The sequence below is a fragment of the Oryctolagus cuniculus genome, chromosome 11 (genome assembly GCF_964237555.1).
Source record: "Oryctolagus cuniculus chromosome 11, mOryCun1.1, whole genome shotgun sequence".
In the NCBI taxonomy this organism is placed as follows: Eukaryota; Metazoa; Chordata; class Mammalia; order Lagomorpha; family Leporidae; genus Oryctolagus; species Oryctolagus cuniculus.
Window position 1 is genome coordinate 22,720,900 of NC_091442.1, and position 24,250 is coordinate 22,745,149.

Consider the following 24,250-nt stretch of genomic DNA (forward strand, 5'->3'; position numbering starts at 1 on the left):
TTGTAATTGAAATTATTCAGTACAGATATCATAGATTAATAAACCTTTTAAGCACTCATATTGCAGAAAGTAATGTACAAAAAGTCATCTAAGAAACTAATAAGAGTTGACTGAGGGGCCAGCATCGTGGCATAGTGGGTAAAACTGCAGCTTGTGACACTGGCATCCCAAATGGGTGCCAGTTCAAGTCCCACATGCTCCATTTCCAATCCAGCTCCCTGCTAATGTTCCTAGAAAAGCAACGGATGATGGCCCAAGTGTTTGGGCCCCTGTCTCCCAACATGGGAGATTCTGATGAAGCTCCTGGCTCCTGGCTTCAACCTGACCCAGTGCTAGCAGTTGTGGCCATTTGGGGAGTGAACCAGTGAATGAACTCTCTCTCTCTCAACTCTGGCTTTCAAAAATAAATAAATAAATCTTAGAAAAAAAGAGTGAACTGAGAGACACAGGTCTGAGATAGGAGCAAGAACTTCCTTATGCATTCATTTGGATTATTATTTTTCCCTCATTAATTCATATTTTATTTATAATGTTTATTTTAAAAAGTTTTGAAATTATTTTAAAAAGAAAAAAATTTTAGATTAAGAGTAAAGGTGGGGGCCGGCACTGTGGCAAAGCAGGTAAAGCCGCCACCTGCAGTGCCAGCATCCCATGTGGGCTCCGGTTTGAGTCCCGGCTGCTCTACTTCCTATCCAGCTCTCTGCTGTTTCCTAGGAAAGCAGTAGAGGATAACCCGAGTCCTTGGGCCTCTGTACCCATGTGGCAGACCTGGAGGAGGCTCCTAGCTCCTGGCTTCGGATCGGCACAGCTCCAGCCACTGCGGCCATCTGGGGAGTGAATAGCAGGTGGAGGATCTTTCTCTCTCTCTCTGCCTCTCCTTCTCTCTCTGTGTAACTCTTTCAAGTAACTAAATACATCTTTAAAAAAAAAAAAGATTTTTTTTTAAAGAGTAAACACGGCTGGGCTGGTGCTGTGGCACAGGGGGTTAAGCCACCACCTGTGATGCTGGCATCCCATTTAGCCTGGGAAAGCTGCAGAACATGTCCAAGCTTGTGTGAGAGACCCAGAGGCCCAGAGGGAACTCCTGGCCCCTGGCTTCAGCCTGCCCCCAGTGGCCATCTGGGAGGTGAACCAGCAGATGGTAACTCTGCCTTTCAAATAAATCAATAAACCCTTTTTTTAGAAAAATAATAAAGGTGGAGAGTACACGGTTATTTTGTTCACACTCAGTCCCTCCCTCCCTCCATCAACCCCCCTCCCCCACGCACAATTTCCAGCTTCGGGGTTTAGTACTGGACTAGAGGGGAGGGCCTGACCTACGCCCGCGCGGCCGCTTACTCCCATGGTGTAGTTCCCGCTGATCTCAGCAGGGGGAGCCATTGAGCGGCCTTCACGGGGCAGTTTAAAAACCTAAACCCGAAGGACCGCAGAGAGGGCGAGCGGAGGGACCTCTGCCCTTGCTGGAGCGCTCTGGACTCCCCTACGTGGGGAGAACCCAGGCCCCACACGGGAAGGCGTGCGGCTGGGGTAGGAGGGACCTGTAGGCCGCGCAGGGCCTCGGTTGCGCGGGAAGAGCCCTGCACTTGGAGTCCGGAGCCTGGATGAAGCCCGGCTCTGTGATTTCTAGCCCTAAACTTTTTACCTGTCACTTAACTTTTCCAAGACTCAATTTCCTCGTTTATGTCACAGGGACAGTATTGACAAACGGGATCTTAAAAGAAAAAAAAAACACTAATTTATGGCGCTCCTACTCTATGCTGTCACATGTTAATACTTCCAGGTTTTTAAAAATGTTTGTTTATCTGAAAGGCAGAGAGACAGAGAGAGAGCTTCCATCCTCTGTTCACTCCCCAATTGCCCACAGCAGCCAGGGCTGGGCCAGGTGGAAGCCAGGACCTGGGAGCTATTCTGGGCTGACTCACGGGCAGCTCCCCTGAGGTCCAGAGAGGACTAAATAGGAAGCCACTTTGCAGATTGCTACGTGCTTGACAAAATCAAGAGATTAGTCTTATTCAGTGGACTGTTTGCTTATCTGTGGCACAGGCTTCCTGACCGCATTTGTAGAGTGTCAGTGAGCTAATGCATGGGGGAGCATTCCTAAGAGGTAAAGGCCCTACCTGGTCGAAGCGTTATTTCTATTTCTCCCATCCTCTACTTCAAGCCTGACATTAATATTGCTGACAGGAGGGGGGAGGCAGGGGGACATGGGGGACCCAGGGACTCTGTGTCCCCGTAATTAAACATGTCGGGACTGAAGCGCTGCCAGCAGCCGCATCTGGTTGCAATTACCAGAGGGGACCGAAGTGATTAGTCACCTTTATTGTGAGAGCCAGGCAGGAACCCTGCGCTCCTCCCGGGAGAGGGCCTTCTACCCAAGGCCGGCACCCTCTTTCCCTGCTCCCACCCGTTCCTGGGAGCTGCCTGGGCCTCAGACAAGAGCCTCTGCCCTGAGACTTCTCCAGCATCCCCAGTGTCAGCCTGTCCGTGAGACCTTGGCTGAGAGTCAGGAGCACTGTGCCTTCCTCCCCATCCTGTCACTGCTTTTTCCTGTGTCGCGTGCTCAGGGGGCCAGGCTAGGACTGCTGGGGGCGCTGTGGCGCAGGGGGTTAAAGCCGCGGCTTGCAGTGCCAGCAGCCCCTGTGGGCGCCGGTTCTGGCTGCTCCACTTCCGATCCAGCTGTCTGCTATGGCCTGGGAAAGCAATGGAGGATGCGCCCGCATGGGAGACTCGGAGGAAGCTCCTGCTCCTGGCTTCGGATCGGCTCAGCTCTGGCCATTGTGGCCTTTTGGGGGCTTAACCAGCAGATGGAAGATCTCTCTCTGGCTTTACCTCTCTCTGTAACTCTGTCTTTCAAATAAATAAAATAAATCTTAAAAAAAAAAAAAAGAAATCAAAGCCAGAGTCTAATTGACTGAAGCACTCAAAAAGTGACAACTATTATTGCTATTCACCAGGTGCTAGCTAGAGCAACCACTTTTATGATTCATTTCACCAACCCCCCCCCCCAAAAAAAAACCCTGCAAGGTTAGTGCTGTCATTATCCCTGTTGGGAGTCTCAGGGAGGTTGAAGTCATTTCCGAGCTCCCGGTACGTGCATAGCAGAACCAGGATTCAAAACCAGGTCTGTTTGTCACCAGAGCCCTCTCTTTGTGAAGCCAGGTATTAAGACGTCTTGGTTGTTCTAGTCATTCATCCCTTCATTTATCCACTTGTTGGAACTTACAAAATGCCCATGGTGTGGCAAGACAGACTCCTTCCCTTTAAGTAAACCAGTGCCCAGCAGGGAAGGTACAATATGTCCACAAGTTACTACCTTCTAAAGTAGAGAGTGATGGCTTTTGTATAAAAGGGCCAGTTAGAGATTCATTCACTGGTACAACATATACTGAAAATCTGCTCTGTGCTGGGCCCCATGCCAAGCACTGGGAATAATTGAAATATAAATATGGTACAGTCTAGTCATAATCAAATGGGGGAGACATATAAATAAATTATTATAGTTACAAGGAATTAAGTTATGATAAAAATATGAGAAACATACCCGGAGTAGAAGAAATGACCAGTGTTGGAGATGGGGGTGGGAGCAGAGGCTGGATGAATGGAAAGGTGGCAGTTCGGAAGGAGTGTTCCTTTACTGGAGCATGAGGGCAGGCTTCATGGAGGAGGCACCACGTGAGTTGGCACTTGTTCAAAGGGTAGGTAGAGGGAGGGATGACCTAGGAGATCCTGCGGGTCTGGAAGCCACTTACGAAGGAGTTACGAGTTTGGACGGAGAATAGGGACAGTGATGGGGACATGGAGGGTGGAGGGGCGGGGAGATGTGTGCCAGAGAGGCCTGGGTAAGGGACTGAAGCCAAGCCAAGTGACTGGAAGAGAGGTGGCTGCCCTCCGTCGAGCTCCCCAGAGAGAGCCTCCGAGGTGGGGAGGGGAGCTCTATTGTCTTTTCTGACCTCAGAGCCCCAGATGCAGCTCGGATGGCCAAAGTGTGCTGTTGTGCTCTGAAGATCAGTGAGGGCCCAGGGTCCACCAGGCGAGGACCGCTGGGTGCCGGCACACCCCTGCAGACATCACAGAGCTTCTGAGACCTCAGAGTCTCTTAGATTAAGAAGGATGCCATGGAACTCCTGGCCAGTGTTGTTGCAGTGAGGTGGACACGAGGGAGTGATTGGCTCTGTCTGGAGATCGAGAAAGGCTTCCTGGAGGAGGTGAGATGTCAGCTAGACTTGTCAGGATGAGGAGGGCTTCCTTCATTGTGGGAGAGGAGGACATTCTAGGTGAAGGGAACAACTCTTACCCCACGATTCTGGGGCGAGTTGCCCATGGCCTCTAAGGGACAGGCTCCCGAGCGAAGGGGGCTTCCTGGCTTCCAGGAGGCACTTTAAGAAACCCCAAGTCCAGCTGGAATTGGGACTTGTAGAGCTACCAGAAACGCATGGAGGAAGCCGCTTTTCCAGCCTCCTGCAGGGGTCGCTGCTGCCCCAGGCTGGGGCCGTAGCCTCTGGACTCAGCCCTCCTGCTCGAAGGGAACTCTGAGGAGGTTGGGGGCTGCCGGGACCTGTCTCCGTCCACACAGCGGGCTCCGGGGTGCCAGTGCCCCCAAGCCTGAAGAACTCACCTGCGCTCCGTCAGTGGCATTCGGCGGGGAGTGCAGCGGGCACCAAGATCTTTCTCTCTCTCTCTGGGTCACCTCAAGTTTATTCAAATAAAAGAAACTGTAGGTAAATGCTGCCATCTGTGCTACCTCCCGCCAACACACACACACATACACACACACACACACACACAGAACAAATCAGGCCCAGGACTACACGCAGGGGTTGAAACCGCCTTAAAAACATGGCAAGGACTTACTGAAAACCCACACTGCCCGTGTTTCTGGGGCTTAAGATCTTCGAGCTCATTCCCGGGCATGCCTCTGCAGGCAGGTGGGGTGGGCTGCTCCGTGAAGTGCACATGAGGACCCCTGAGTCTGCTGGGCCGACCGGGAGCCCCCTAAGCCGCAAGTCCCGCTGTGGGGCTCTGTGCCAAGAGCCCCCGTGAGCCAGGGCCTGCAAAGGGCAGCCGTGACTTTTTTCACATAAATATATCGTACTTAAATGAGTTTAGACAGCATGACATCAGAGAGTAATTAAATTGGTTTGGGTTGGAATTCCGTTTCCAATTCCTGAGTTCAGGTTTGTAAAAGATTTTTCTGAGCACCTGCAGGCCTCTGTGTATGTGTGTGTGTATGTGTGTGTGTGTGTGTGTGTGAAGTATTTTCACTGGAAAGGATTCAAAACCAGGGGGGGAGGAAAAAAAAACTGGAGCACACAGGCAGCATTACGCCATTCTTCCTTCTTGGAAAAATCCCTCAGTCTTATACAAGCCTCCTTCAAGCCCTCAGTCAGTTGTGCAGGAGAAAGGGGGCGGTCGGCTTTCTCCTTTCAAGAACGAGTTATTTTCAGCTGCTGACTGGAGACGGTGCACGTCTGGATCCGCAAGCATTTCCACGATGGGACTGGACACAAACACACGCCCGGCAGACTTCAGGAGTCTCAGACTGAGAGCGCCGTCCCTGCTGCCGCTACTGCCGCCGCCGCTGCCTTTGAAAGTCCACTCCTTTCATGGTTTTTCCTGCCAAGCCAGAGGCTCCTTCGCTGCTGCCGCCGTTCTCTTTGGTGTCATCCAGCGGCTGGCCAGAGGATGAGACTCCCCACACTCCTCACTCTCTTGCTTTGGCACCTGGCTTGGCTGGACCTGGAATTCGTCTGCTCTGTGTTGGGTGCCCCTGACTTGGGCCAGAGACCCCCGGGGCCCAGGCCAGTGTTGGCCAAAGCGGAGGCCAAGGAGAGGCCCGCGGTGGCCCGGAGCATCTTCAGGCCCGGGGGTCACAGCTATGGTGGGGGGGCCACCAATGCCAGGGCCAAGGGAGGCACCGGGCAGACGGGAGGCCTGACCCAGCCCAAGAAGGATGAACCCAAAAAGCTGCTGCCCCCCAGAACGGGTGGCCCTGAACCCAAGCCAGGACACCCTCCCCAGACCAGGCAGACTGCAGCACGAACTGTGACCCCAAAAGGACAGCTTCCCGGGGGGAAGGCACCCCCAAAGGCAGGATCTGTCCCCAGCTCCTTCCTGCTGAAGAAGGCCAGGGAGCCCGGGCCCCCTCGAGAGCCCAAGGAACCGTTCCGCCCGCCCCCCATCACACCCCACGAGTACATGCTCTCGCTGTACAGGACGCTGTCCGATGCTGACAGAAAGGGAGGCAACAGCAGCGTGAAGTTGGAGGCTGGCCTGGCCAACACCATCACCAGCTTTATTGACAAAGGGCAAGGTGAGGGGGTGGGGTGGCAGGGGTGCGACTCAGAGGGAGGGGCAGCTGCATGCATGGCGGGGTGGGAGAGGGGGCCTTGCACGGGCTGCACTGGGGCAGGACGGTGTGTGCACCTGGCCTGGGATGGGGTGCCTGACTTCTTTCTCTCTTACACACACACACACACACACACACACACACACACACACACACCAGGTCCAGGCTGCTGGCAGGTCATTGCTGGAAGGCGACTAGTGATCGCCAGATCCACTTCCTGCAAGGTGCAGAGAGGCGCACTGGAGCCGGGAGAGGGGACGGAGCTGCCCGTGAGGGGCAGATCGGAGACCAGACTCCGAGAGTCTTGACTACCAGGCCGTGCTCTGCGTCTGGGGGGGCTGGCCAGATTTTGCAGGCTCCTGGAGTTTGTAGATTTTCTCACTGGGTGGAGAGAGAGCTGAGTCTCCCGGTCGCCGAGGCTCTGCAGCTTTGCTCTTGGGCTGAGGGCAGAGGAAGCCGGGGCATCTTGCAGTCGTGGAAGGATGTCTGGAGACGTGGGGAGACTGCAGACCCAGGGTCTAACTCGCAATGTGACCCTGAGAAAAAGGCCCTTCTCACGGCAGGCTCTGTTCTCCCACGTGCACAGCCGTTTGGGCGGTGGGCTGTGTGATTTCTGAGTGCCCCTCAAAAACTGAAAACCTGATGTCCTGTCCTAACCACAGATCATTTTCATCCTGAACCTGGGGGAACACCTGCTCCCCTCACTTCTCCCTCTGCCCACCTCGTGTCACTGTTGCAGCTCTTCTTCTAACTCGCTGTGTGAGCTCAGCAAGTCTCCCTCTCCGGGCTGGCTGCAGCGTCTCCCTAGTGTGAGAAGGGGGGGTGGGCCGCTGATCGCTCGGGTTGCTTGCAGCTCCTGGGCTCTGGTTCAGAGTTTGAGGGGCTTTGGCTGGCAGGGTGGGGGAGGGGACAGAGATTGGGAGAGGTTCCTCATTAGAGCTGGCCTGTAGGGGAAGCACAGGGGTGGGGGTGCGGGTGGCGGGGGTGAGGCACAGAGGCAGCAGGTCTGGCTGAGGTGGGGGGAGGTGGCCTGGCTGCCTGCCCAGCCAGGGAAAGCTGTGACCCCTTGGGGAATCATAAAATCAGTCCTTGTGCCCCCCAGCACTAACGGGGCTTCGGGAGGGGGAGATGGGGAGTTTAAAGGCCTAATTAGTCACCTAGAGCAATATATGAATGTTCCCCAATGGCAAATTGGTATTTAGGAAGAAGGGTATGCCGATTCAGAGATACTACTAGCTTCGCACACACAGTTTGGATTTATACATGCATGCGGAATCACACACACACACATACACTCACATACCTCTTTATACACACAATTCTCACATGTAAGTATACATGTAAGAACTGACCTTTCAGATAGTCACACAAGCCCAATGCAACACACTTGTAACATGTCACTCACACACCCGAGGGTGCGTCTAAAAGTTTTTAAAAATGGAATCGAAAGACATATATTTTTGGTGCAAACATTTTGAAACTCATGCGTACTCAGCCATGATCTTTCCTATTCAGAATAAACCCAGTCACACACACATACAAACCGTCACACACTCACACATGCCGCAGAGCAAGACATATCCACAAAAGCCTGGCAAGCTGAGTTATCCACAGCTTTGTCGGTAACTCTGTGTGACCTTAGTCAAGTCGCCCCGCATGCCTGTCCCTCATCTACAAAGCGAGAACACCCAGATCTCCTCCAGGAGAGTGTGAAAGCAGCTCAGATCGGGGATCAAAAGCTTCCGGCTAGCGTTCCAACCCTGGCTGGGTTTTCTCAAGCAAGCACCTAACTTCTCAGAGCCGTAGGTTCCTCCGGAAAAACAAAGGTGATTTTAATGTCTGCTCTGCCAGTCTGATAACTGAGCTATCCTGTTGCATGATGGATAGGAGAGGGAGAGAGGCAGAAGGCAGCTCCAAGGCTGGCGGATCGTTGACACATGTAGATCATTGGCACAAACCACCCCCAAATCACTCAAGGCAACCGCAGCTACATTTGCAGACGAACACCAGACCTTGGTTGCCTGTGGGAAGCTCCCTCCTTTTGAAAACGGTTGTCAGTGCTCTGGGTCTTGGCCTCTGTTGGAGTGGGGAAGAGGTTAAAGAGAGCTCTCTCGTAGGGGGGAGAGAGAGAGAGCGAGTGAGTGAGCGAGCTGGGGTGCTCCCGTGGGGCCTCGAGGTGACTGGCTCCCCGAGGTGGGGGATGCAGGCAATGACTTCTGGGTGTTCTCTCTAGATGACCGAGGGCCTGTGGTCAGGAAGCAGAGGTACGTGTTTGACATTAGTGCCCTGGAGAAGGACGGGCTGCTGGGGGCTGAGCTGCGGATCTTGCGGAAGAGGCCCTCAGACACAGCCAAGCCAGTGGCCCCCGGCAGCGGGCGGGCTGCCCAGCTGAAGCTGTCCAGCTGCCCCAGCGGTCGGCAGCCGGCAGCCTTGCTGGATGTGCGCTCCGTGCCAGGCCTGGACGGCTCTGGCTGGGAGGTGTTCGACATCTGGAAGCTCTTCCGAAACTTTAAGAACTCGGCCCAGCTATGCCTGGAGCTGGAGGCCTGGGAACGGGGCCGGGCCGTGGACCTCCGTGGCCTGGGCTTTGATCGGACTGCCCGGCAGGTCCATGAGAAGGCTCTGTTCCTAGTGTTCGGCCGCACCAAGAAACGGGACCTGTTCTTTAATGAGATCAAGGCCCGCTCCGGCCAGGATGATAAGACCGTGTATGAGTACCTCTTCAGCCAGCGTCGGAAACGGCGGGCACCCCTGGCCACTCGCCAGGGCAAGCGACCCAGCAAGAACCTCAAGGCCCGCTGCAGTCGGAAGGCACTGCATGTCAACTTCAAGGACATGGGCTGGGACGACTGGATCATCGCACCCCTTGAGTATGAGGCCTTCCACTGTGAGGGGCTGTGCGAGTTCCCCTTGCGCTCCCACCTGGAGCCCACGAACCATGCGGTCATCCAGACCCTGATGAACTCCATGGACCCAGAGTCCACACCCCCCACCTGCTGTGTGCCCACGCGGCTCAGTCCCATCAGCATCCTCTTCATTGACTCTGCCAACAACGTGGTGTATAAGCAGTATGAGGACATGGTCGTGGAGTCCTGTGGCTGCAGGTAGCAGCACTGGCCCTCTGTCTTCCTGGGTGGCAATCCCAGGAGCCCCTCCTTGCACTCCTGGAATCACAGAGGGACCGGGAAGCTACAGCCAGGAGCATCCACACACAGCCAGTGAGAAAGGGGAGCCCCAGAGCCTCACTCACTCCCTGAGTGCAACTGGGGCTCGAGGTCTCCTCCTGTCCCTGAGTCCTCCTGTCTGCCCTTTCAGTGACTGGAGGGACAGGCCTGAGGGACAGTGTTTCCCAATGAGACTCAGCCTTCCATCTCTCCTCACCTGGGCCCCCCAGGCCCCTGGACCTTCCAAGGAGGTCTGATGCTATCCTAAGCACTTCTGGGGAGAGCCACAGGTGCCACTTCCTGGTTGAATCACCTTTGTGCCCGGTGACTTTCTGCTCCTGGAGCAGATAAAATGCTGATTGGGCAGGGGTGGGAAAGAGGGGGAGAGGGCTTAGGTGGGGGTGAGGAGTTAGACTGTTAGATTAAAATGTACATGGATTTGATAAAAAGCAAAATTGTGCCTAAAACTGCGGCAAGTTTCTTGTTTACTCCAGGGATCCATAACCCCCTCTAAGAATTCCTGATCCAGGGACAGGGGAGGGGTGACCTCGAGTCTATACTTGGTTTCCAGGGCCTTGGCCCCACCCTCACTCCTGGAAACCAAAGCAGAATGGGGCACAGAGTGCGGCTGCTCAGGGCCAAGGCCTCACCTCTAACCCCATTCCTGTTCCTTCCAAGGCCTGCTGGTCCTGAGTTCCATGTGCTCCGCTGGGGCCTGGCAACAGTTAGGTTTTCTTTTTTGACATTCCTTAGCCAAGTTTGTTGTCTCTGAGACGATCCCTAAAATGGGAGGGACACTGGGAATTTCACCTGCTTTAAAATCATTCCCACCTCGTTCTCACCAGCATCTGCCCTGCCCTGCCCTTCCCCCCCCTCCACAGAATTAACTGGGCACCCTCTCAAGGACCCTCCTGCAGACTCTGGCCACCGAGCCTCCTCGCCTGCTCCTGCCGCTCCTTTGTGCCACTGACCACTGTTCCTCCAATGACCTTGTCTGTGGCCTTCTGCCCTCCCCCTGAGCACCCTTCCTGCTCACCCAGAAACTGACTGGGTGCTTCCGCCCCTTAAGGTATCCTTTATATAAATATGTAATCATACGTTAGATAAATAACCTCCCCGCTAACCTCACACAGACCAATGCTGGGCACCTCCTGACAATGTTTCCTGCCTGGGGCTTGGCCCAGAGTAAATGCTGACTTCCTCCCCTCAGCTAGGATCTCTGTGGTGGCTTGGACATGAACTCTTGGGAGGGAACCCAGCCTTCCGGTGGGGGAATGTAGGCACCTGGGTCCTGGGGCTGAGGGCTCAGGGCCAGGCTCTACCTGGCTGAAGAGAGACACCGGGAGGACCACAAGAAGTCCAAGCCTCTGGTTCCCACCCAGGGGCCTCAAAGTTTTCCCCACGTCTCTCCAGCTGGGTCTTTGATTCCCAGGGCTCCTAGCCAAAGGCTCTCACCAGTAGGGATTCCAGGCCAGCTATGGGCAGATCTTGTGTCCCTTCCCTCTAGGCCTGAAATGTGGGTTGTCAGGACCTAGTGAGAGCCCAGTGCAGGAGGCAGCCTCTGTTTGAGCTGCCTGCTCGGTTTGGAGACCATTACCTGTCCCGGAGGGGCCAGACTGAGCTTGGAGCCGAGCCCTCCCTGGCCAGCCATGGTTGTGTTTGGCTGGTGGCAGGGCTGGGCGCTCTGGAAGTAAACAACAGAGCTGCCGTGGCAGACAGAGTCCTGGTGTGTATGAGGAGAATGAGTCCGGAAGGGAGGTGCTGGGGATACAGGGAGAACAGTGTGGAGGCTGCGAGGCCAGAAAGCTGGGGGCAGGGAGACAGGGAAGGAGGGGTCACAGGTAGTGCTGCCTTCCGCAGGCACTCACTTCCTGAGCTGCGTGTCCCTGGGGTCTTGGGAAGTTCCCACAAAGCCGGAGCTTCTCCTACCTTAGTCCCATCAGAAAGCTTCAGGTCTTTGGAGCTACAGTGCTTTTCTTGCTGCAAGCCTGGGCTTCAAATTGAGTCTTGTGACTCTGGCTTGACACCCTAGGAGCTTCCTCTCTCACCTCAACTTGCCCTAGAACTTTCTTTCACTGAAGAGCCCCTCACCCCTCAGACTGTGCATCTCCATCACCCCCCCCCCCACTTCCTGGACTCTGGGGATGCCACCAGGTCAACCACTGGGTCTCGTTATGCTGCTCCCCTGGAAAACCTCCCCATCAGCTACCTGCCTCAGCCCCCATCACAGCAAGCTGTACACTTGTGCAGGTCATTTCTACACAAAGGGCACCACACACTGGAGTTTGCAAACCCTCTCCCATCCATGGCCGTATAGTTCTGAAGGGCTCCAAAGACCACTCCGCTTCAAATTTTGAAAAAGTTATATCACTTGGATGCCTTGGGCAAGTAACTCAATTAATTCCATGAACTTTGGTTTTGTTTGAAAAGCAAACAAAAGACATGAAAGTAAACAATATGTCCATTTTATGGAGCTAACTGGGAAGATATGCGAGGCACTCAACACAGTGGCAGGCACAGAGATTGCACTCAGTAAATGTTAGCTGTTATCATTGTTGTGCCTTAAACCATCTGCTGTGGTTTCAATACAATTTGCCCCCTTCGAAGCTTATATGGGAGTTTAACCTCCATTGGAGGTTTTATTAAGATGATGGAGGGGCCAGGGTCGTGGCACAGTGGGTTAAGCCGCCTCCTGCAAAGCCAGCATCCCATATGGTTCAAGTCTTGGCTGCTTCGCTTTGGATCCAGCTCCTTGCTAATGCACCTGGGAAGGCAGCACAAGATGGCCCAAGTCCCTGGACCTCTGCACCAGAGCTCTTGGCTTCAGCCTGGACCAACCCTGACCATTGTGGCCATGTTGGGGAGTGAACCAGCAAGATGGAAGATCTCTTTCTCTGTCTTTCCCTCTCTCCCAGTAATTCTGCCTTTCAAACAAATGAATAAGTACATTTTAAAAGAGAGAGAGAGAGAGAGAGAGAGAGAGAGAGAGAGAGAGAGAGAGAGAAGGAGACGGAGAGACAGAGAGAGGAAACAATCCAACTCCGGTAATTAGAGGTGGGGTCTTCCCAAGGTGATTGGGATTAGACCAGATTGTGAGGGTGGAGCCCCATGATTGAATGCAGGTGGTTTTATAAGAAGAGGGAGAGCGAGAGCAGAGGACATGTATGCCTACACACTGAGTGCCCCATCTTTCACCCTGCAATGCCCTGCACTGCTCAGGGTTCTGCCAGGAAGAAGGCCAGCACCAGATGTGGCCCCTCAATCTTGGACTTCCAGAACTGTGAGCCAAAATAAATCTCTTCTCTTTAAAATGTACCCGATCTGTGGTGTTGTGTTCTTAACAGCAGGAAATGGAGTAAAACAAGGGTGCTTCAAAGAACTCAGAGAAAAAATGAAATGAAAAGATACGTTGATTTTGGTGCACCACAATTTTGAAATCCATGAAGAGTTTTTTCATAGTACATACTTTTTGTGAACCTTGTGAAGACACCTCACAAGTAGGGATTTCCAAAAAAAATTTCTTTTGGACCAAAATAAACCTATCTTTTAGTTTGATTTTTCATGAACTTTTGAAAGCGTCCTTGTGTGACCTGCTCCCCATTTTTACAGATAAAAAATCTGACACCCAGGGAGTGAGCAACAGAGTGGTAACTCCAGGTCTCCTGCAGGCCTCAGTATCCTTGGCACCCTTCTTGCTGCTCTTCTGGGTCCTTGACCCTAGTCTGGCAAGCAGCTGAATCTCTTCCCTGGGTCTTGGCTCCCCGATCTTCTTGGCTGCCTGATCTTTTTCCTGGTCTCCCACGTGGGTGCAGGGGCCCAATGACATGGGCCATCCTCCACTGATTCCCCAAGTGCATTAGCAGAGAGCTGGATCAGAAGTGGAGCAGCTGGGTCTCCAATCAGTTGCCATATAGGATTCCGGCACCACAGGCAGTGATTTTACCTGCTATGCCACAGCACGGTCCCCTGGTCTCTGATCTTCAAAGTAGCTCCTTGGGGACACACAAGGCTGTTTGTCTCTCAGGAGGAGCAGCTAGGCAGAGTTTAGGGCAAGGAAAATGAGAGGCCAACAGAGAGGAAGGAGGAGAGACTCCAGGACTCTGATCTCCATCTTTTGGCCTTGCCACATCGTCATGCCCCAGGATCACAACAGAGAATCAGCTTTTCTAGGGCTTGCCCTAGACTGCATTCTGATGCCACAACCAGTTCTGATTTGAAGCCAGATGTGAGAAGCCTGGTAGAGAAACGTTAGTCCGACATGTTGGAAATCAGGCAGACCTGGAATCTAGTCCTAGAATGTGCCGTTGGACAAACGACTTAACATTTTTGAGCCTCAGTTTCCTGACATGTAGAAGATGGATACTCTCATATTTACTGGGCTGGGCTTGGGATTCAGGAGAGGGAATATTCATTCATTCCATCAATCTTTGATCCATTATTCATTCATTAATCAGTGAGTATTAAGGATACACTAGGGGCTGGCACCGCGGCTCAATAGGCTAATCCGCTGCCTGCGGCGCCAGCACCCCGGGTTCTAGTCCCGGTCGGGCGCCGGATTCTGAACTGGTTGCTCCTCTTCCAGGCCAGCTCTCTGCTGTGGCCAGGGAGTGCAGTGGAGGATGGCCCAAGTACTTGGGCCCTGCACCCGCATAGGAGACCAGGATAAGTACCTGGCTCCTGCCTTCGGATCAGTGCGGTGCGCCGGCTGCTGCGCGCTGGCCACGGCGGCCATTGGAGGGTGAACCAACGGCAAAGGAAGACCTTTCCCTCTGTCTCTCTCTCTCTCACTGTCCACTCTGCCTGTCAAAAAAAAAAAAAAAAAAAAAAAAAAAAAAAAAAAAAAGATACACTAGGGGCCAGATACTGCTGAGAGTTGGGATAAAAATAGCAACAACAGTTGTTAATGTTTGCCCAGGGCTTGTTGTGTGCCTGGTACTTGTTTTAATACTTTACAAGAATTCTCCTGCCTTGCAATGATCTTGTCCTTAGGGTCCACACAGATCCATGTACAGAGGGCGCTTCAGAAAGTTCATGAGGGGGACCAACATCGTGGCACAGTGGGTTACGCTGCAGACTGTGATGCTGGCATCATCGCATAGGGGTTCCAGTTTGAGTCCAGGCTGCTGCTCCACTTCCCATCCAGCTCCCTACTAATGTCCTGAGAGAGCAGTGGCAGATGCCTCAAGTGTTTGGGCCATCTACCACCCATGTGGGGATCCAGATGAAGTTCCTGGCTCCTGGCTTTGACCTGGCCTAGCACTGGCAGTTTCAGCCACTTGAGGGGAGTGAATCAGGGAATGAAGATCTTTCTCTGCCTCAGATGTACACTTAAAACAAAAACCTGTTGGACCAGCTTGTGGTGTAACAGGTTAAGCTGCCACCTGCAATGAGCACACCCCATGTGGGGCCCAGTTCAATTCCTGGCTGCTCCACTTCCAATCTAGCTCTCTGCTAATGGTTCTGGGAAAGCAGGGGAGGATGGCTCAAGTGTTTGGGCCCCTCTGCTCATGGGGGAGACCTGGGTGAAGTTTCTGGCTCCTTGCTTCTGCCCAGCCCAAGCCCAAGCCATTGCAGCTATTTGGGGAGTGAAGCAGATGATGGAAGATTTCTCTCTCTCTCTCTCTCTCTCTCTCTGCAACTTTGCCTTTCAAATAAATAAAATAAATCTTAAAAAAAGACTACTGAATAAAATTAAAAAAAATAAAACCTAAGAACATTGTCAATTAAATAAATTAAAGTGGTGAAGCAGGCTAAGCTACCACCTGCAATGCCAGATCCCATGTTGGAGCATTTGTTGGAGTCCTGACTACTTTGCTTACAATCACACTCCCCACAGATGCCCTCAACAGAAGGTGGCTCAAGTGCTTGGACCCCTGCCACCCACTTGGGAGACCTACATGAAGCTTCCAGCCCCTGGCTTCAGCATGGCCCAGCCTGGACTATCATGGCCATCTGGGGAGTGAACCAGCCGATGGATGATATCTCTCTGTCTCTCCTTCTCCTTCTGTGTCACTCTACCTTTCAAATAGATACAAATACACTTGAGGTGGGCAATTGGTTATAGAAGTTAACATGCTGCTTGAGGTGCTTGCATCCCACATCGGAATGCACAGGTTCGAATCCTGACTCTACTTCCACTTCCAGCTTTCTGCTAATGTACACAACAGACGGTTACTTAAGTAGTTGGATACATGCACTCACATGTGAAACCCTGAATGAATTCCTGGCTCCTGGCTTCAGCCAGGCCCATTGTGGGAATTTGGGGAGTGAACCAGTGGCTGAGAACTCTCTCTTTATACACACACACACACATGTATATACACACATATATGTATATGCTCACATATATACATTGTATGTATATATAATATGTATATTATATGTATGTATACATTATATGTATACACATGTATACATATACATATATCTCTCTACCTTTCAAATAAAAATAAATGAAAATTAAAAGAAATCTAAATAAAATATGAAGTTGGAAAAAAAACTACACTCATCAAAACTGTGCATTTACAAGGGAGTAAACGTGTATATGTATATGAAAGTACTAAAAAAAAAAGACCTGGAAAAAATTCAATTTTAGAGAGAGTAGAATGAGATGGAATTCAAGGTGATGGTAGAAAGGATTTTAGCTTTATCTGCAAGGTACTACTTTTAAAAAAAGGCATATAATCACATAACATCTATTACTTTTTTAAAAAAAATTTTACTTAGTTATTTGAAAGGCAGAGTTACAGAGAGAGAGAAAAAGAAAGATCGAGATCTTCCATCCTCTGGTTCACTCCCCAAATGGCTACGACAGCTGGAGCTGGATAAGTCTGAAGCCAGGAGCCAGGAGCTTCATCCAGTCTCCCCCATGAGTACAGGGGCCCAAAGACTTGGGCCATCTTCTGCTGCTTTCCTAGCCACATTAGCAGGGAGCTGGATTGGAAGTAGAGGAGCTAGGACTCAAACTGATGCCCATATGGGATTGTAGTGCTACAACTACCATGCCACAGCACAGGCCTCTGACATCTATTACTGTAAAATTAACAAGTTAAATTTCAAAATGTGAAAAGTGCCCAACTTCATAAAGGTTTGTTTATTTGAAAAGCAGAGTAACAGAGAGAGAGAGAGAGAGAGAGAGAGAGAGAGAGAGATTTTATCCACTGGTTCATTCCCCAGATGCCTGCAACAGCTTAGGTTAGGCCAAATTCAGGATCCAGGAGCTCCATCCAGTCTCCACGTGGGTGGCAGGAACTGAAGCACTTGAACTTGAATTGGAGTCATGAGAAAGGAAATGAGATAGCAATCTTTTGTCTTGTCTCCAATATTTTAGTCCATCATCTCTTGTGTGGATTACTGAATTGAACTTATTTTCACAGTTTTTGTGTCACCTTTTCTTCTTAAATTTAATGACATAGAATGCTTCTCTTATGTGCACCTTTAAAAATTATTTATTTTAGAGGCAGAGGGACAGGGGATGGAGAGACACACACACACAAACACACAGAGAGAGGTGAAGAGACAGAAAGCCCACCCCCTGGTGTGTTCCCCTTATACTCACAATAAAAGTCTCAGATATAGGATGTAGGCATCACAACTGCTGTCTTAACATGAATGCCTGCCCTCTCACTGCCTTTGTGACTCCTGATTTCGCTTGTCCTAGTTTGCTACCCTGGTTTTGGATACTTGAAATATATCCTTTATCTTTCCTGACCCATAACTCCTGCCCTGGAATCTTCTCTCTCCCCACCCCCAACAACAGTTGTTGATAAAATAGCCTCCGTGCAGACATACAGACAAATGGACAGAACAGAGAATCCAGGGATAAATCCACAGATCTACAATCTCTCTCTCTCTCTTCCTTTCTTTTTTTCTTTCTTTGAAAGTCAAAGATACACAGAGAAAGAAGGAGAGGCAGAGAGGGAGAGAGGGAGAGAGGGAGAGAGAGAGAGAGAGAGAGGTCTTTCATCCGTTGGCTCACTCCCCAGTTGGCTGCAATGGCCAGAGCTGTAGCGATCCGAAGACAGAAGCCAGGAGCCAGGAGCCAGGAGCTTCTTCCGGGTCTCCCATGTGGGTGCAGGGGGCCAAGGACTTGGGCCATCTTCTGCTTTCCCAGCCCATAGCAGAGAGCTGGATTGGAAGTAGAGCAGCCAGGACTCGAACCGGCATCCATATGGGATACTGGCACTGCAGGCAGCAGCTTTACCTGCTATGCCACCGCACCAGCCCCAGTCAATTGATTTTTCAATAAAGGTGTTTGGAACATAGAGTGAGGAAAGGTTAGCCTCTTCAATAAATGGTGTTGGGGCAACTGGATATCTCCATGCAGAAAAAAAAAAATTAATTACACAATCTACTCCATATACAAACATGAATTTAAGATGGATTATGATTTTTGTTATTTATTTGACAGAGTAGACAGTGAAAGAGAGAGACAGAGAGAAACGTCTTCCTTCCGCTGGTTCACCCCCCAAATGGCCGCTATGGCAACAGCTACGCTGATCCAAAGCCAGGAACCAGGTGCTTCCTCCTGGTCTCCCATGCAGGTGCAGGGCCCAAGCACTTGGGCCGTCCTCCACTGCACTCCTGGGCCACAGCAGAGAACTGGACTGGAAGAGGAGCAACCGGGACTAGAATCCGGAGCCCATAATGGGATGCCAGTGCTGCAGGCAGAGGATTAAACTAACGTGCCACGGCCCTGGCCCCTGGATTAATGATTTAATTGTAAGACCTGAAACCACAAAGATGTTAGAAGAAAGCACGGAGGAAAAGGTCCACGACATTAGTGTGGGCAGTGATGGATGTGACCCCCAAAGCACAGGCAACAAAAGCAAAAATAGACAAATGGGATTGTAGCAAACTTAAAAGCTTTTTCTGCACAGCAAAAGAAACAATCCAGGGTCTGGAGTTACCGTGCAGCAGGTTAAGCTGCCACCTGAAACACCAGCATCCCATTTGGGCATTGCATTGATTCAAGTCCCACCGCTCCTACTTCCAATCCAGCTTCCTGCTAATGTGCCTGGGAAAGCAGTGGAAGCCCCTGCACCCATATGAGAGACCTAGATGGGTTCCAGGCTCATGGCTTTGGCCTGGGCCAGCCCCTACCACTGGGGCCATTTGGGGAGTGAACCAGCAGGTGGAAGATTTCTCTCTTTCTGTATGTCTCTCCTTTCTGTAACTCTGCCTTTCAGATAAATAAATAAATAAAATTTGAAAAGAATGAAGAGAATGAAACCAAATGGAATGGAAGAAAATATCTGCAAACACCGTAGATCTGATAAGGGATCCATATCCAAAATATTTAAGGAACTCGGCTCAATATTAAGAAAATAAATAATTCAGTTTAAAATTGGAGAAAGGCTCTGAATAGACATTTTTCAAAAGAAGACACTAAAATGGACTAGATTATATAAAAAATACTCTCATCAGCCGGCACCATGGTTCAATAGGCTAATCCTCCGCCTGCGGCGCCAGCACCCCAGGTTCTAGTCCTGGTCGGGGCGCCAGATTCTGTCCCGGTTGTTCTTATTCCAGTCCAGCTCTCTGCTGTGGCCCGGGAGTGCAGTGGAAGATGGCCCAAGTGCTTGGGCCCTGCACCCGCATGGGAGACCAGGGGAAGCACCTGGCTCCTGGCTTCGGATCAGCGCTGTGCGCCGGCCACAGAAGCCATTGGGGGGTGAACCAACGGCAAAGGAAGACGTTTCTCTCTGTCTCTCTCACTGTCCACTCTGCCTGTCAAAAAAAAAAAAATGCTCGTCATTAATCATTAGGGAAATGAAAATTAAAATTACAATGAGTTCTTATATCACTCCTTTCATAATGGGTATTTATAACAAGTGTTGGTAAGGGTGTGGGAAGTAGGCTGTTGGTGGGAATATAAATTAATACAACCGTGGTAGAAAACAGTGTGGAATTTCCTCAAAATGAGAACTACCACATGATCCAGCAATCCCACTAATGGATATTTATACAAAGGATAGGGGCCAATACTATGGTATAGCAAGTAAAGCCACCACCTGCTGTGCTGGCACCCCATATGAATGCTGGTTCGAGTCCTGGCTGCTCCACTTCCTATCCAGCTCTCTGCCATGGCCTAGAAAAGTAGTAAGGGATGGTCCAAGCCCTTGGCCCCTGCACCCACTTGGGAGACCAAGAAGAAGCTCCGCGCTCCTGCCTTTAGATCAGTGCAGCTACAGCCATTGTGGCCAACTGGGGAATGAACCAGTGGATGAAAGACCTCTCTCTCTCTGCCTCTCCTTCTCTCTGTGTGTAACTCTGACTTAAAATAAATCTTTTAAAAAAGCAACAAGGGATATGAAATTAGTTAAGGGATATGTATCAGTTAAGATCTATTTGCACTCTCATGCTCACTGCAGCATTATTCACAATACCCAAATACTGACTCAACCTAAATGGTCATCAGTGGGTGACTGGAAACAGAAAATGTGGCCTATGAAGGTACTTCAGAAAGTTCATGAGAGAATGGGATTAAAAGTTCATTCTGGTACAAAAATTTTTGAAATCCAGGCATATGATCTTTTCTTGAATTCTTTGAAGACCCTTTGTATACACAGATTTCAACTTTTTTTGTGCTAGGATAAACATCTTTTAATTATATTTCCCATGAACTTTTTGAAGAACCCTCATATTACCACAATGGAATACTATTCAGCCTTTAAAAAGTAGAAAATCATGTCATTTGGGACAATATGGATGTACCCAGAAGACATTATGTTAAGTGAAATAAGCCAAGTACAGAAAGATAAATACTGCATGATTTTACTTATATGTGGAATCTAAAAAGTCGAACTCAGAGAGTAGAAATGATTATCAGGGGTTGTGGTGGGGGTGAGTGGTTAGAGATTTCTTTTTTTTTTCTTTTTTCTTTTTCTTTTTTTTTTTTTGACAGGCAGAGTGGACAGTGAGAGAGAGAGAGACAGAGAGAAAGGTCTTCCTTTGCCGTTGGTTCACCCTCCAATGGCCGCCGCGGCCGGTGCGATGCGGCCAGCGCACCGCGCCGATCCGATGGCAGGAGCCAGGAGCCAGGTGCTTTTCCTGGTCTCCCATGGGGTGCAGGGCCCAAGCACCTGGGCCATCCTCCACTGCACTCCCTGGCCACAGCAGAGAGCTGGCCTGGAAGAGGGGCAACCGGGACAGAATCCGGCGCCCCAACCGGGACTAGAATCCGGTGTGCCGGCGCCGCTAGGCGGAGGATTAGCCTAGTGAGCCGCGGCGCCGGCCTTCTTTTTTTTTTTTTTTTTTTTTTTTAAAGATTTTATTTTATTTATTTGAGAGGTAGAGCTACAGACAATGAGAGGGAGAGATAGAGAGAAAGGTCTTCTGTCCATTGGTTCACTCCCCAGGTGGTCGCAACAGCCGGAGCTGCACCGATCTGAAGCCAGGAGCCAGGAGCCTCCTCCCATTCTCCCATGTGAGTGCAGGGGCCCAAGAAATTGGGCCATCTTCCACTGCCTTCCCAGGCCACAGCAGAGAGCTGGATTGGAAGAGGAGCAGCCGCGACTAGAACCGGCGCCCATATGGGACAACAGAGCTGCAGGTGGAAGATTAACCCACTGCGCCATGGCGCCAGCCCCCTGGATAAAAGATTTTGGTTAGCTGCTATAGCCACACCACCCTGGAGGCTGTGATCTTGTCTGATCTCAGTTACTTAGCAGGAAGAAGTTTAAGAAATCTATTGTACAGCATGGTGATTATATTTACCAACAATGTGTTAAGTTCCTGAAAAATCACTTAGTAGATTTTAAGTATTCTCACGACAAAAAATGGTATGTGAGTCAATGCATATATAGCTTGATTTAACAATTCATAATGTGTGTCAAATGACACACCATGTTATACATAATACATATTCATACTTTTTATTACCTGATTGAAAAATAAATACATTAGGTTAAAAACATACATGTGAATTTCCTTCTTACCCTGTAGATCTCACCCTACATATTATATCACTTTCTCACATTGTCTCTAAAGTAAGTTCTGTGTGTTATTCTCCAATTTCACTGTTTGATCCTCATAACACAGTCTTCATTTTCTCGCTGGTTTACCAGACTTGCCTGTGCCTTCTCCTTTAGCCTGTGAGCTCCACGACGCCACTATCCACTTCTGTCTTGTGTCCAGCAGATGAACACTCAGTGGGTTGTTTTTTTTTTTGAAATTAATTAATTAATTTGAAAGTCAGAGTTACACAGAGAGAGGAGAGGCAGAGAGAAAGAGAGAGAGAGAGAGAGGTCTTCCGTCCGATGGTTCACACCCCAGATGGCTGCAACAGCTGGAGCTGCGCCGATCTGGAGCCAGGAGCCAGGAGCTTCTTCTGGGTCTCCCACACTGGTGCCGGGGCCCAAGGACTTGGGCCATCTTCTACTGCTTTCCCAGGCCATAGCAGAGAGCTGGATCAGAAGAGGAGCAGCTGGGACTAGAACCGGCGCCCATATAGGATGCGGGTGCTTCAGGCCAGGGCCCTGCTTGTATTTTTTTTTTTTTTAAGTTTCAGCTCTTTTTTTAAAATTTTTATTTATTTATTTTTTTGACAGGCAGAGTGGACAGTGAGAGAGAGAGAAAGGTCTTCCTTTTGCCGTTAGTTCACCCTCCAATGGCCACCGCGGCCGGCGCACTGCGCTGATCCGAAGGCAGGAGCCAGGTACTTCTCCTGGGTCCCATGGGGTGCAGGGCCCAAGGACTTGGGCCATCCTCCACTGCACTCCCTGGCCATAGCAGAGAGCTGGCCTGGAAGAGGGGCAACCGGGAAAGAATCTGGCGCCCCGACCAGGATTAGAACCCGGTGTTCCAGCGCCGCAAGGCGGAGGATTATCCTAGTGAGCTGCAGCGCCGGCTGTATTCTTGATTTTTTTTTTTCCTGTACCCCTTACTAATCATTTCCTATCAGTATTCAAAAATATTCACCTTAAACATCAACCACTCCAAGTTCCCTCCTCCACCAGGGTTCAGATCAGCATTTGTGAACACCTTCCTCCCTTTTCAGGACCCCTTCACAGGCTCTTTTATCTATTTTAAAAAGTTTATTGATTTATTTTAAGGTAGAATTACTGACAGAAGGACAAGAACACACACTCACACACACACACACACACAATTTTCCATCCACTGGTTCACTCCCCAAATGGCTGTAATGGCCAGGGCTGGGCCAGGCAGAAGCCAAGAGCCAGGAGCTCCATCCAGATCTCTCCCGTGGGTGCAGGGGTCCAAGTTCTTGGGCTCTGGCTCCTTTTAAATAGTGGTATTTCCAAGGGACCTGTTCTATTCAGCTCCAATTAAAAAGGGGATGAATGGAGTCTAAGAGGAGGGACTGTGACGAGGTGTAGCCGAAGAGTGAGGCTGGGTGAAGTGAGGGAAAAGCTCCGAGGGTGGGGTCCAGGGAGAGAGCGTCAAAGAACGCACTGGAGCCACTGTGACGCTTCCCCGGGAGAGAACCGAAGCCCGGGTAAACGCGCGCGCGCCCGCGCCTGCGCGCAGCAGCTCTGTGCGCCTGCGCCGCCGCTGTCGGAATCCCGCGGGCGGTAGAATAACGTAGTAAAGGGGCGGTGGCGGCGGGGACTCCGGAAGCCCACCTTTCACCCGGAAATGGTTGTTGAGGAACATGGCGTTGCTGGTGCGAGTCCTTGTGAGTGAAGGAGTCATTTTCTACTGTCGCCCGCCGGGTCCCTGGGTTGGAATCGGGGAGGCCTGGGCGGGAAGAACTGGAAGGAAGAGCAGAAGGGAAACCTGTACGATAGCTAGGTTGCGTGGCCGCCTTTCTGCGGGGAAACTGAGGCAGCTTGTCAGCTCTTCGTAGTTCCTATTTGGCTTTGGCTTCCCCTTCTTTCGAGAGGGAGAGAGTGACATCAGACTCTTCTTTACCGGGGCTTTTCTGTAACCACTTCTCCTCACGGAGAGGGGCACCTGCGGTTTTAGGTGGAGTTTCGGGAGACACAGTTCTTCTAGTTCTGTCACTGATGCACAGAGTGACCTTGGGCAAGTTTCTTTCGGAGCTCTTGCATCTGAAAAACGAGGACATTTCTCTCCTGCAGTCCCTTCAGACCCTGAGGGTCTCTGAGTTTGTTTCAGACATTATAAGTCAATTGTTCACTGTCCAGTGAGGTGGGATGTAGATTATTAGATGAGAGCTGGAAGAGGACGGGGGCCGTATCTGTCATCTTACTTTGCCTACCACAGTGTCTGGCGCGTCATAAGTGTGCTGAATAAATGACTAACTTAAGGAAGGAAGGACTGCTGGACAGCTTAGCACCCATGTGGGAAGCTGCTGTACTTCTTAGATTCAGCCCTTCTGCCATACTGTGACCTCCCGGAGGTACATGAGGAACAAAGTTAAGAGGTTACAGAACTTAGGGAGGAATGGGAAAACTCATAATTTTACCAAGTCTGTCAAAAACTGGACCAAAGACTATTTTTCATAGCAGGCTCCTGCGTCTGGCTGTCTTTTTGGTTGTCATTTTACACTTGTGTTTTCAATATTTTTGTATGTGGTTTACAAAGACTGCAGTTGTATTTTTTGTATTCGTTGTCATGCTTGTAAATGGCAGCACCTTTGCTGCTTTATAAATGTTTGAAGAATAATTCCTGTAACCCACAGAGAGGTTCACCTAGTGAAGTAATTGTTGATGCCGGGGCAGAATTGATTCAGATCTGAGGACTGCTGGGGAAATGGCAGTTAGGATGTTCTAACTCTCTTAGTTTTTAAGATGAATATTTGGGGGGGAAAGAT

General features: G+C 50.6%; 2 protein-coding genes across 5 annotated transcripts in view; both read left to right on the forward strand.

Annotated features, from left to right (window-relative positions):
- Positions 1-5,682: 5,682 nt before the first annotated feature.
- GDF5 (growth differentiation factor 5) lies at positions 5,683-9,454 on the forward strand. The gene is given in 2 exon segments (NM_001171487.1): positions 5,683-6,310; positions 8,580-9,454. Coding segments are annotated over 2 exon segments (1,503 nt in total).
- A 13,529-nt stretch (positions 9,455-22,983) lies between these two features.
- UQCC1 (ubiquinol-cytochrome c reductase complex assembly factor 1) overlaps positions 22,984-24,250 on the forward strand; it is a 134,495-nt gene continuing 133,228 nt past the window's right edge. The window contains exon 1 of one of the 4 annotated variants that reach the window (XM_002710826.5): positions 22,984-23,149. In XM_002710826.5, the coding sequence (XP_002710872.1) occupies positions 23,126-23,149 (24 nt within the window). In that variant the 5' untranslated portion in view covers positions 22,984-23,125. The remainder of the gene's footprint in view (positions 23,150-24,250) is intronic. The other 3 variants (XM_017341660.3, XM_008256062.4, XM_051846151.2) reach the window with 3 other exon arrangements.